The 14,036-nt window shown below is 35.4% G+C and overlaps 3 protein-coding genes across 4 annotated transcripts; 2 read left to right on the plus strand and 1 right to left on the minus strand.

Annotated features, from left to right (window-relative positions):
• The first annotated feature begins 374 nt into the window (after positions 1-374).
• On the plus strand, positions 375-1,849 carry BNAC05G38100D. The gene is made up of 2 exons (XM_013841361.3): positions 375-1,085; positions 1,164-1,849. The coding sequence occupies exons 1-2, from the start codon at positions 599-601 to the stop codon at positions 1,544-1,546; spliced, it is 870 nt and encodes a 289-aa protein (XP_013696815.1). The 5' UTR covers positions 375-598; the 3' UTR covers positions 1,547-1,849.
• Positions 1,850-2,278: 429 nt separating this feature from the next.
• LOC106400953 (peptidyl-prolyl cis-trans isomerase CYP37, chloroplastic) lies at positions 2,279-4,976 on the plus strand. Of its 2 annotated transcripts, none has more exons than XM_048757005.1 (11): positions 2,279-2,541; positions 2,633-2,887; positions 2,973-3,062; positions 3,170-3,265; positions 3,446-3,553; positions 3,656-3,705; positions 3,787-3,943; positions 4,046-4,204; positions 4,273-4,395; positions 4,466-4,515; positions 4,700-4,976. In XM_048757005.1, exons 1-11 carry the CDS (start codon positions 2,368-2,370, stop codon positions 4,824-4,826), a joined length of 1,389 nt encoding a protein of 462 aa, XP_048612962.1. In that variant the 5' UTR covers positions 2,279-2,367; the 3' UTR covers positions 4,827-4,976. The 2 variants fall into 2 exon arrangements, with proteins under 2 accessions (XP_048612962.1, XP_048612963.1); XM_048757006.1 differs by having other exon boundaries at positions 2,308-2,541; positions 2,628-2,887.
• On the minus strand, positions 4,726-5,427 carry BNAC05G38120D. Its single transcript, XM_013841362.3, has one exon. The coding sequence runs from the start codon at positions 5,329-5,331 to the stop codon at positions 5,011-5,013; it is 321 nt and encodes a 106-aa protein (XP_013696816.1). The 5' UTR covers positions 5,332-5,427; the 3' UTR covers positions 4,726-5,010.
• Between the last annotated feature and the right edge of the window lie 8,609 nt (positions 5,428-14,036).

Here is a 14,036-nt window from a genome sequence, read left to right on the forward strand (position 1 = left end):
CGCAACACGTATACAAATATAATTTTAATTGTATGTCACAAGTTTAGTCATATGTCGCAAGTCGTAGATCGCACGATACATAAATAAACGTAATCTTAATCGCATATCGAAATTCGCACGACACTTAAACAAACATAACCATTAAATAATGACACTTAGTTAGCAACATCCAAATTTAAAAAAAAAAAAAAGAGAGAAAATGGTTGGACTTATCGGGTTTCTTAAAATTTAAAATGAGAACCTTGGTTTGAAAATGCAGAAACCGACAAGCACAGAGTAAAAAGAAAGCGCGTGAATATGGTAAAGAAGGACCAAAAAGTTGAAAAAATAAAAAATCTTTTCCATAATTCTATATTTTTTTTCCTCCGCAGCTACATAAACTCACTCTCCCACCATGTTATTGTGACGATACTCTTCCAACTTACCCTACATCATATCTTCATCGTCCTTGATCTAATTTATCCATCTCATTTACCACAGGAATTTCAATATTCCTTTTATTTTAATTCGAAAGTTTAAGATTCAAACTCCTGAGATCTGTTTGTTTCCTTAAAGAGAAAACATCTTGTTTTCATCGGTTTCTGATCATCGGAATCAAATGGGTAAAACCGCCGGGAACAGAGATTGGACTCAGATCTACGCTATCTACGGCATTCAACAATGGCAGACACTCGTCTTCCTTCTCTTCCACGCCTTCTTCTTCTCCATCCTCTCTCTTCTCTTCCTCGTCTACTTCGACCAGATTTGCTTCTTCCTTGACTCCTTCTTCCTCTCCGGCGCCTCCAGGCTAACAGCAGGTTTCACCGGCGCAGTAACCGCTCTCTCCGCTGTCTGTCTCCTCTTCGCCGCAGCTAACTTCGTCTACTCCGATGTTCCTCTCCAGTACGAGATGGCTCAGCGCATGGTCAGCTCCGTCAGCGACTGGTCCTGCGTCAAAACGGCGTTAGATCTCGGCTGCGGACGCGGCATCTTACTCAATGCCGTCGCGACGCAGCTCAAGAAAACCGGTAGCTCGGGTCGGGTCGTCGGGTTAGACCGCTCCAAACGCACCACTCTCTCCACTCTCCGCACCGCTAAACTTGAAGGTAAGTTTAATTTTTTTTACCTAAAGTAAAATTAATAATTTTACCGATTCGTTTGTGTAATTTCAATCGTTTGTGTAGGTGTGCAAGAGTATGTGACGTGCAGGGAAGGAGATGTAAGGACGTTGCCGTTTGGGGATAACTACTTCGACGTGGTGGTCTCGTCGGTGTTCGTGCACACGGTGGGGAAAGAGCACGGTCAGAAGTCTGTTGAGGCGGCGGCCGAGAGGATGAGGGTTCTAGGGGAGATAGTGAGAGTCGTGAAGCCAGGAGGTTTGTGCGTGGTTTGGGATCTCTTACACGTGCCGGAGTACGTGCGGCGTCTCCAGGAGCTGAAGATGGATGATATCCGAGTCTCCGAGCGAGTTACGGCGTTTATGGCCGGGAGCCACATCGTGACTTTCAGGAAACCGAGCGAACTCGTCGCTGGACCCCGTGAAGTCCGCCTCGATTGGAGATGCTGACGTGGATATTTTAAAACGGCTGTGTGTCGATTCGTTTACATAGAAGACGGCACGTAGTTCAAGTCCGGAAGTTCGAATCAGATAATTGTGATATATTAATTACAGTCTACACTAGCAAAAACAAAATTAAAAATGTATGTAGAAGTGTCTGGGGAGGCGAAGCGGAACCAGATGCTTCTTGAGGAGGCAAAAACGCTAACACGACGTTTGCGTTTTGATCTTGTATTTATATAAAATAATCCTTCATAGAAAAGTAGTACTGGCTATTATCAAATGTATAATGATGCTCTAATTTCTGCGTTAGCGTTTCAGACTCTGGTCAGTAGTCAGTTCAACGCCGTGGAAAGAAGTACCTAACTAATTAATGTACAATGAAAAAAAGAGAAAAAAGAAAAATCAACCATGTTGAATGTTGAGTGACTATCAAGAATGTCGTCTTGTTAAAATATAGTTGGGCATTAAATGTCTTGTCCTTTTATTTCACGTCGATGTGATATATCTGTCCCCTACAAATTATTTCAAATTTAATTACAACAAATCCAGTTGGGCCACGTTTGGGCCAAGCCTTTACTTTCCTTAAGTTCACGGCAAAGCGTACAATCATAAAAATGTCGAGTTGTTCAATCACCATGCAACAAGCAGTGCCGTCTGCAGTCTGAATAATAGAACACCACGCCGTTTCTTGAATTTCAGTCTAGACAACGTGTATCCACACATATGCTTCCACGTAAGCGTCTGGAAGATGAGGCGCGCCAAGCAGAAAGAAACCTCACCGTTGCTCCTTCCCTATCCTACTCTGAACCACTTGCACGTCTCCATCAATGGCTTCTCCGTTGTCTTCTTCCACCGTCGTCTCACACCGGATTCTATCTCTCCACCATCCGCCTCTTAACCGCAGCTTACTCTTCGTAAAACCCAAATTACCCTTCAGCCGAACCGTTTCCAGAGATCTTCGCATGCGCTTGCATTCTGAAACCACGAACTATGGCGATAAGGTCGGGTTCATAGCTCTAGAAAGATGTCACACATGGGTTCGTTATAAAGTTCCAAACTTTGCTTTCTGAATATTCGTTTTCAGCAGTGCAGGAACATATACCTTCTTCAATCGATTCAAAGTTGAACCCTTTGGAAGGAGCTGGATCAAAGAATCTCGAGAAAGTAGTTGCAACGATCCTGATACTAGCTCAAGTGTGGTCTCCATTGCCCTTGTTTGGTCTAGACTCTGCGTACATCTCACCTGCAGAGGCGGTTCTTTACTCTCCGGACACGAAAGTTCCAAGGAGTGGGGAACTTGCACTAAGAAGAGCCATTCCTGCTAATCCCAACATGAAGACTATACAGGCTTGTCACTATACTAGACTCTTTACATTCTGTTAGTTATGGTGATTATTGATTTTGTTATGCTGTTATGTATGGTTTCCTTTAGGCTTCGTTGGAAGATATATCGTATCTTCTGAGGATCCCTCAAAGAAAGCCTTATGGTACCATGGAGAGCAATGTGAAGAAAGCTCTAAAGGTGAACATGTTACTCTTTCTTATTGTCTGTTTCAGTTGCCATTGAAGTTGTGAGTTACGTTTGCTAGAGTAGTTAGCACAAGTTTGAACTCCTTCAATTTGTTTCAGGTGGCTATAGACGATAAAGATTCAATATTGGCTAGTATACCAGCAGACTTGAGAGACAAGGGCTCAGAACTTTATGCATCTCTGGTTGACGGCAAGGTAAACCACAGCTTTGTTCTCAAGTTGATGGACATTAATTTGTGGTGGAAAGGTGATCTGGTGGTGTTAGACTAAACGTTCTCTTTGTTTGCAACTCATTACAATAGGCTGTTCTTATGTTCTAACTTCATTTGGTTTTGCTATAAGTGAGTATAAACCGTGTGTTCTTTTGTTTGAAAGGGTGGACTTCAAGCACTTATTGAATCAATTAGGTATCAAGATCCTGATAAAGTGTCCATTCGCCTGGCATCATCACTAGACACTGTTGCGGAGATGGAGTTATTACAAGTACATACAATTTCTCTGGCACACATCTCATATCTTCTGAGTACGGTTGAAACGGCATTTAGTACAAGATTTAGTTCCTGATGTTGAAAAGTGTTGTTGCAGGCATCTGGATTGTCATTTTTGCTTCCTCAGCAATACTTGAACTACCCTAGGTGTGCCTCATTTTCTTTCTCCCAGAGTTAAATCTCTCTTAGGATCTGCAAAATTAAACAGTTCTTATGTGGAAACTGCAGGTTAGCAGGAAGAGGAACTGTGGAAATCACCATTGAGAAAGCTGATGGTTCTACATTTCAAGCTGAATCTGGGGGAGATCAAAGAAAGAGTGCTACAATCCAGGTTGTTATAGATGGTTATTCAGCTCCATTAACAGCAGGGAATTTCGCTAAACTGGTAAGGTAGTTTCCTCTAACTTCAGCCTTTAGTTAGCCTAGCTACACATCTTAAAACCTAGGAGACTGTACTCTTAGATCTTGAAAACAAGCTGTTATTCAGGTAACAAGTGGTGCATATGATGGAGCCAAACTCAATACAGTGAACCAAGCTGTTATTACAGAGGATGGGAGTGGTAAGGTGGAGAGTGTTAGTGTTCCACTAGAAGTAATGCCTTCTGGACAGTTCGAACCTCTCTACAGAACTCCATTGAGTGTCCAGGTATTACACAAAAACCGCTCCTCTCCCCCAAATCAAAACCAGAAAAGCTGACTTTACTTTTTGGAAAGGATGGAGAGCTACCAGTTCTTCCTTTATCAGTTTATGGAGCTGTTGCAATGGCCCACAGCGAAAACTCAGAGGAATACTCTTCTCCTTACCAATTCTTCTTCTACCTATACGATAAAAGAAACGTACGCATCACTCTTTAATCCCATCTGAGGCTAAAGGAGTTAGCTTTTGATCCTTTACTTTCTTGTGCAGTCTGGCTTAGGAGGCTTATCATTTGATGAAGGGCAGTTCTCGGTTTTCGGGTATGTTATATTCAAGAAATTACTAGGCGGTTACTACACGCTTTATATAGGATTATTGATTAGGCGGGTGCATAGACCAATTTTTGAATGCCTAGACCGATTTTTATAAAAACGTTCTTATTCGTAATTTTTCAGACTTGCAAGATGCATTTGAAGTTGCTTATGTTTGGTACAAATTGTGCAGGTACACAACAGCAGGAAGAGATATTCTTGGGCAGATCAAGACAGGAGATATCATCAAATCTGCAAAACTAATCGAAGGCCAAGATCGTCTTATTTTGCCTGCTCAGAACAACAGCTCATCCACTTGATTCTTCTTCCCTTAAGACTACAAGATGTTGTAAACACTTTCTTGTCCCATAACAGAGTACAAGTTTCTTCTTTTACCGGGTTGACCAATTGGGTCTGAATCTTATTCGAGTTCCAACATTACTGTAATAAAAAGTTCTCATTTTTATTTACAAATTAAAATCAAACAAAAAAAAAAAACTCAACTCAAACGGAAGACATTTTACAGAGTCGGCTAGGTGTTGGCCGGAAATTCAACCACCGGAGATTCATCCGCCGGATCGGAGGCGTCAAAGCTCTTCTCAACACCTCTCTGCTTCCGTCACTCGCCTTTCGCATAAGCTTCTCGTTGCTTGGCACCATAAACCCGTGGCGCACGCACTTGGCAGAGCCAGGCCGTCCTGAACACGTGCAAGGCTGTCGAACTCTCAGACTTGACCCGTGACTCTTACGTCTGACCCGGTTGGTCTCGGATCTTCCACGCATCTCTGCACCTTCTCCTGATGGGATCCTTCTCACAGCCTGCATCAGTTACTAATGATTATGATCTCTCTTTACTTGCAGAAAACTGTTTTTTTTTTGTTTTTATGAAATTGTGTGTGTGAATGAGTTTCTTCTGTGTGTTATATACTTACGTGGAGTTTGGAGAAAACTATAACACCATTGGTAATAACATCTTAACATTGTTACCAAAAAAAAAAAAAAACTATAACACCATTGAGTTGGTTACATGTTTGTGTGATGGAGAGGTTGGTCTACTTTCAAATTCTGCATGCTCCTCAATTTGTCTAAGTTTGACCAAATCAATTTCCCCAACAGGTCAACGGAACAATACTTGGAGAAAATTCAATGCTTAATAGAAACATGCTTTTTTGCCTAATTCTACTTATTTAATTATTTATTACTCCCAAGTCCTAACTTGCATAATCTCTCACAAACGCCAAAAAGCTTTGCAATTTGATTTTGTTGGGTCCATTCTACTTTCGACCATACTTTGAAGTTTTGTGAGGTCCATAAAGTTTCCAAACTCCAACAAGAGGGTCCATGTAGTTGTTGATAATTTGTATTGTCACTTCTATCATTAATGGATACACAATGGGCATTTTGCACAACTTTGATCTTTGGATTTCTCTATAGTTTTTGTTTTCTTCCAAATTGTACCATTTTGTGGGTCATTCTGATTTCAGGTATTTGCATCCGTCCCTCCGTCCAGGACAGTGGTAGGGGCAGAATGCAACTGTATAAATATAATTTGCAAATTTGAATAAATGCTAATTTTAATACAAAATAGAGAGAGAAAGTAAACATAAACGTAATGTATACTGACTTATTCGAATGTAGTACTAGTTTTATATTCAAATTTTTGAAACAAAACGTCCATGAATCTCATCATGTTGTAATGACTAACTAGACCCTGATCAGCGCAGATATGGATTTTCAGTTTTTAATTATTTATTTTATTAAATGATGTATTTGTAATATTCGTTCATATTATATTCATTAAGTAAATTTTTTTTTTTTGCATCTTAAACTATCTATTTTTTTACGAATGTGTGATATCATATAAAAATATAAAAAAATGAGTATAGAGTTAATTAGATAATTTTAAAAACAAATTTTTTTTTTTCGTATGTGATATCATATAAATAATGATCGCCCAGTTAACAAAAATCATGATTATTTTATGTGTAATTTTTTTTTATTTTGACCATTTTCTTAAAACTATATTAAATTTTACATATTTTAATTAGAATATTTTTAATATCTTTATCTTTTTATTTGAAATGCAACTCAATATGTTTTTAACAATTATAACAAAATATTTAAAAAATATTTTTAGAATTTTTTTAAAAAATATGTAAATTACATTTTAAATTAAAATTATCCTAAAATATGATAAGTTTTGATGTAAACGAAAACTCAAGTTATGTCAAAAATAATGATATTCAATGATAATAACAATTTTAATTGATTATTTAAAAAAAAATACATTTACAAAAATATTGTTTGAAAAAAAATTCATTTATCTTTCAAATATAAAATGAAAATATTATAATTAAATAATAAAAAATATAAATAAAAACCATAAATTTAGCAAATGACAACTGAGTTATATTATGCTAAAATTTTCTTTCTAACAATTTATCAAATGACAAATGAGTTATGAGCAAATAATACCATATAATTTTTAAAAACATAGTCATTCTTAAATATTTTTTGAATAAATAATTATTTTTAAATTTAATCAACTGAAAATAATATCCGTACAATTGTGTGAGTCAAATTCTAGTTTTATTGATGCATGTTATATATTAGTGCTGCATGTTTTAGGTAATATTTTAATGATACACGTTTTTAAAAATCTTCATTATTAAAATTATGCACGTAAATAACTCATGAGTTTTTTTGGTTGATTAAATGACATTATGTCCTAATTTATTTAAGGATATTTCATTAAAGTAACTGAAAAAGAAAAACAATAAAATAGGAAATATTAAATTCATTTAAGCATATTTCATTAATGTAACTGAAAAGACAAGTAATAAATTAGGCAGTTTTATTCGTTTTATGATATTTCATAAATGCAACTGAAAAATACAAGCAAAAAAAAAAAGTTTAATTAATGAAATAAGAACATTTTCAAATGGGTACTTATCTTTTAATAATATAGATGAAATAATATAGATGGTGACTTACATATCTCCGAAATTGTGAATATGTGTGTTTTGTTATCCTCCTATGCAATAATAAATGACTGTATTAAATAGGATTTTGAAAGGTTTCTAAAAATTCACTCCAGTCGTAATCAAAAGATGGCCATGTGTATCCAATAATAAAGAGTTGAAGACAGCGTTAGTTCATATTCCCCGATCTGTCCGTATTTCATCCTCTTCCATTCATCTCCACCAACTAACCCTTATTTACCTTCTTTAATATCTTATTTATCTATGAATTTAATTTAACTAATCCACGTATAAACTTCAAATTCACACATATATGTGTGTGGCAGTAGTAAAAAAATATCACAATTGTGTTTACCATCTCCAAAAAAAAACTCTATTTTCAAGTTTCTAAAACTCTATATTTGAAGTTTAAAAGTGTTCTTCTCCAAAAACAAAATTTCAAACTTAACGTTAAAACTATTTGTATTTTATCCTATGGTCTTTATATTTGTCATAATTAATTTAAATTCATAAAAAATTTGTAAATAATTAAGCACATATATAAAAATATTACAACAGTATTAACTAATAAAATGTTATATTAAAATACAAATTTTAAATAGAAATAACATAATTAATATTAAACTTCAAAAAAAAAATCATATTATTCCATAAAACAATTTTCGTAATACATATATGACCAACTAGTATATTTTGAAGTAAAAAATGACTCTCTTTATTTTTAATTTGTAGATTACAAACTAAAAATTGTTGAAATCAAATGATTTTAAACTTGTAAGTACATTAAATCTGAACAAGAAAGTAAAAGAGGAAAATAAATATTGTTAAAAGGCTTAACTTCTATAAACAATATTAAAACTCAGTGTATACATTCGATCTGATAAAAAAGAATCGTACGAAATAAACATCAAAACAAAAACCATCTTCGGTTACAAAACATTTGTTTGGCCAATATTTTGGAGATTTTGGAGGTTCTGGATCAAATTTACATGACTACTAGTGTTGCAATATTTAAATTTGTGTAAGAGTTATGTCTTCATGTTTTTTGTTGTTAAGTTTCTTTTGTATTGTTGTTGTCTAAATCTAGTTTTAAAATATTTTAAATCTTATTTTAAAGTTGTGTTTAATTTTATGTGTAAAACTTAAATTTATAAAAAAAAATTAAAATTTTTATGAGATATCAAATTTTTTAGGATTAATACAATAAACGAAAAAAATATTTAGGAATTATGAATGTGATGTGTAATTGTAGGGATCAAAATGCAATTAAAAATATGAAACTTCAAAGTTTTAAAGTTTCTTTTTGGAGAGACAAAAACTTTGTATTTGAAGTTATATAGTGTCTTTTGGAGATGCTCAGACCATCTCCAATGCATTTCCCTATTTTTTCCTCTAAAATAGAGAAAAAATAGGGAAACTCTATAATAAAAATGATTTGTCTCCAATGTATTCATCTATTTATTCCTCTAAAAGGGAATATTTTTGATATATTCTTTTCTAATTTTACAAATAGTACATTTTATTTGTGAAAGTTGAAAACCAACCAAATTTAGTGTAACATTCATAAAATTATAATATTATTTACACTGAATATTTTTATAGAAACTATTATGTAAATAAAAATTATGATTATATATTTATATAAACAATAAATTTTCACTAAAAAATATTTATTTTGGTTATAATTGTTAAAGTAAAAAGTTAAATGATCATTTTGTAAATAAAAAAGTATGCCTCTATTATAGAGGAATGCTATTTCTTCCTCTAAATATAGAGGTGAAAATAACAATATCTATTTTAGAGTAAGAAATAGAATAGAGTTGGAGTGGTTTTATCTCTAAATGCTATTATAGAGGTAAATATAGAGGTGAATTGAAGATGCTGAAAACCAATTACACTAAAAGTTAATGCTGCTGCTTTATCCTATTGTAAACGCATTACGACAAATTGTTTTTATTGGATTTGAGTTAATCTTCTCCACGTATGTAACGGCTGTTTTGCTTTTCTATGGATATCTTCTTATTTTTTTGTTTGAAACATGGATATCTTGCATTTTTCTTGCCTCTTACTTTTCCATCTTTCTTTCTTTTTTTAGTCTCTTACACAATCGTTTTTCTTCAAGAACCCATATGATGTGAAAGCAACAAGATATTGTTCATTGTTTCCCTTGGAGATAGAATATAGATATTTCAACGTTTCAACTGAGCATGAAGGATACTGAGAAAAAAAAAGGGTGTGGAAAATATATGGCAAGTGTAACCTGAAATAAATAGTGTACTGTATGTTTTCCAAAATTAAGTGCTAATGATGTCAAAATATCTGAAAGGCGGTTTGTACTTATTATCTAGAAGAGAATGTAATTAAAGGCGTTTTTAATTTCTTGGTTTAGAGATAATGATTCCTTTTGCTGATGTAGAAGCATATGGGTCCATCGGTGGCCCTTTCTTCTAGTATTCTTTTACGCATACAGCGTATGCTCTTTTCGTTCTCCTTTTCTTAAATACACAATTTTTTGATTTTTTAGAAATATATACTTTCTGAAAGTTCGTGGACGACTAGTTCTATGAAAAGGAAATGTAACAACTGTTATCTTCTAATCAATACGATCGTTGTTTGGTTTTAAAGCATATAGCATATAACAATTTTATAAATGTGGTTTTTTGTGTCTCCGATTCAAACTACTTTTGGTACAATTTTTAAAAATATCAGAATATCTAAAAACTAATTTCGAATTTAAGTTATGGAATTAAGATCCAGAACTTACTCTATTAAAATCAATTTTAGAAGTTTATTGCGAATTTATATTTTGTAATAAAACTCTCAAACTGGCATTAATACTTGCATCTTACAAAAATATAATTTGTGATGTGTAGTTACAATATTTTTTGTTAATTGTGAATACTGTCTAACGTGATTGAAGCTAGCTATTATTAGAACCAAAATATAACTTTCGTTCAATGGATGTTGACGACTCAGGTCACGACATGAAGGGACAGTCTTCAGATTGGCTTAATTTGTGTTAAATGCTGAGAGCTTCTTTCTCTGTTGGTGGCTTTGCCTTATAGTTTTCTCTCGTTTGGTACGCGTGCCATGAAACACTTTATAAGGACCACATGAGTCACGAGGTGCATTGCTTGAGTAGCATGAGAGAAAGACACCAATGATCTCATGCTCTCAAACATCAAACCTAACAGCGGTATGCACCAGCCCACATAATGTGTGCATTAAGTTTGCTAGCCATGACGAAAGATAGATATGCCCTTTAAGTCTTTAATTTTAATATAAACATGTGGTTGTTCAAAAAAAAAAATTTACTAGCCACGTCAGAATTATAATCCAAACAATTTTCCATAGGTTCCTACCTACGTCAGAATTATATTCGGATTTCAAATTCAAAGGAGAGGGCTTGTCATCCTTAGAGACAATCCCCTGAACTATATTTGCGAAGTGATTTTGCCACATGTCCTTTTTACAATCAGTTTCACACACTACAAGAAAACACAATTTAGCGAGGAAAATTAACAAGGAAAATTATTTCTCGTAAATGTACGTCGACTTTATGAGGAAATATAAAATCATCGTTATTTCCTCGTAAAGTTACGACGAAATCAGTGTAATATCACGTGGCTTTAACGACGAACTACTCTTTCCTCGTAAACTCGGCGTAAATATAGCGTGTAATTTACGAGAAAATATTTTACATCTACTTAGCGAGGAAATTTTGAATCCACTAAATAACACGTTTTTCCTAACTAAATTTTGTCGTAAATTCGTAAGAAAATTGCAACTACCAGATTCGAAAATTTCCTATAAATATGGACATTTGAACATCATTTTAAAAACACCAACAAGAAAAAAAAAAGTGAAAAAAAAATGTCGGGGTCCGGGAATATTTTTGAGTTGCGGAGGTGGATGTATATGCATAGAGATGCTAACGGGAGAGTGACGAAAGAATACCTTGCGGGGCTGGAGACATTTATGCATCAAGCAGATTTCACACCGCTCGCCCAAGAAAGTGGTAAGATGTTCTGTCCTTGTCGGAAATGCAACAATTCGAAATTGGCAAATCGTAAAAATGTTTGGAAGCATTTAATAAATAGAAGTTTCACGCCAAATTACTATATCTGGTTTCAACTTGGAGAAGGTTATAATTATGATCAGAATGAAGCTAGTAGTAGTAATAGCATTTTTCAGGAAGAACCGGTTGATCATTTGCATAATGAACATAGTTACCATCAGGAAGAGCAGATGGTAGATTATGATAGAGTTCATGATATGGTAGCTGATGCATTCGTAGCTCATGATGAAGATGAAGAACCTAATATATATGCAACAAAGTTTTATGAAATGTTAAATGCGGCAAATCAGCCACTTTACAGTGGTTGTAGAGAAGGTCTCTCTAAATTGTCGTTGGCTGCTAGAATGATGAATATTAAAACTGATCACAATCTACCTGAAAGTTGCATGAATGAATGGACAGACTTGTTTAAAGAGTATTTGCCGAAGACAATGTGTCTGCTGATTCTTATTATGAGATTCAAAAACTGGTTTATAGTCTTGGGTTGCCTTCAGAGATGATAGATGTTTGCATCGACAACTGCATGATCTACTGGGGAGATGATGAGAAGTTAGAAGAATGTCGATTCTGCAAGAAGCCACGATTCAAGCCGCAAGGACGGGGACGTAATAGGGTACCGTACCAAAGGATGTGGTACCTACCAATTACTGACAGGTTGAAAAGATTGTACCAATCAGAGCAGACTGCTGGAAAGATGAGATGGCATGCCGAGCATACTCAAACGGATGGTGAGATGACTCATCCATCAGATGCAAGAGCCTGGAAACATTTTAACAAAGTACATCTGGATTTCGCTAGCAATAGCCGAAATGTGTATCTCGGATTATGCCACCGGAGATGTGCATGCAACGGGAGTTGCTATTCTTGACCATATTAATACCTGGTCCGAACCATCCAAAAAGGTCTTTGGATGTTTTCCTACAACCACTGATAAACGAGTTGAAGGATTTGTGGGCAACAGGGGTGAGGACGTATGACTGCTCAACGAAGACGAATTTTAGATGCGAGTGATGCTTTTGTGGACCATAAGTGACTTTCCTGCCTATGAGATGTTGTCTGGATGGACTACACATGGGAGATTAGCTTGTCCATATTGTAATGGAACGACAGATGCGTTTCAACTGAAGAATGGTAGGAAGACAAGTTTGTTTGATTGTCACCATCGATTTCTGCCCATTGGTCATCCGTACCGAAGAAACAAGAATTTGTTTAGGCACAAAAGGCTTGTCAGAGACACTGCTCCTCCATATCTAACTGGAGAACAAATTAAAGCACAAATCGACTACTACGGAGCTAACGAAACAGTTCGTTGTGGTGGTAATTAGCATGTCCCTCGTAATATGCCTGATTCTTACGGTGTTCATCACAACTGGCACAAGAAGAGTATATTTTGGGAGTTACCATACTGGAAGGATCTTCTTCTGCGCCACAACCTCGATGTGATGCATATAGAGAAGAATTTCTTTGAGAACATCATGAATACAATATTGAATATCCCAGGGAAGACAAAAGAGAACATAAAATCGAGGTTAGACTTGCCGGATATTTTCTCAAGAGGTGAGTTACATATAAAAAGCAATGGACAAGTTCTTGTTCCGATATTCAGATTGTCTTCAGAAAAAAAGCCGGTGTTGTTCAACTGGGTGGCATCAGAAGTGAAGTTCCCCGATGGGTATGCTTCAAATCTCTCTAGATGTGTTGAAAAGGGTCAAAAGTTCTCCGGGATGAAGAGTCATGATTGTCATGTATTTATGCAACGACTACTTCCCTTTGCATTTGCGGAGCTACTTCCAACAAACGTGCATGAAGCACTTGCAGGTAGTATATTATAACGCAGTAATTTTATAATGGTTTAATTTGCAATAATGTATGACTAATATAATGTGTTTAATTGTTTTTGGGATATACAAGGCATTGGAGCATTTTTCAGGGATCTGAGCACACGCACTCTTAAAGAAGAAGTCGTGGAACAGCTTCAGCAGAACACTCCCATCTTATTGTGCAACTTGGAGAAGATATTTTCTCCGGGATTTTTTGACGTCATGGAGCATCTAGCTGTCCACCTCCCATATGAGGCATTGCTTCGTGGACCTGTACATTACGGATGGATGTATCAGTATGAGCGAGCCATGAAATATTTCAAGGGAAAAGCAAAGAACCTCGCAAAAGTTGAAGGTTCTATAATTGCTGGAAGTTTGACGGAAGAAACTTCTCATTTCACATCGTACAACTTTGCGTCAAAAGTACGTACCCGGAAAAGAGCTCCAAGAAGATATGATGATGGTGGTGCCGCGCCAACATATGTAGTTGCTGGTGTTTCAGACATCTTTAGCCAGATTGGGCGACTCGGTGGGAAATTAAAAGAGGTTTGGTGGTCGAGTGAAGAAGACGCTCATAGTGCACACACCTATATTCTACTCAATTGCGAGGATCCATTGATGCGTTATTTTGAAAGGTAACATATATGGACA

Source organism: Brassica napus, chromosome C5 (genome assembly GCF_020379485.1).
Source record: "Brassica napus cultivar Da-Ae chromosome C5, Da-Ae, whole genome shotgun sequence".
Taxonomy (NCBI): domain Eukaryota; kingdom Viridiplantae; phylum Streptophyta; class Magnoliopsida; order Brassicales; family Brassicaceae; genus Brassica; species Brassica napus.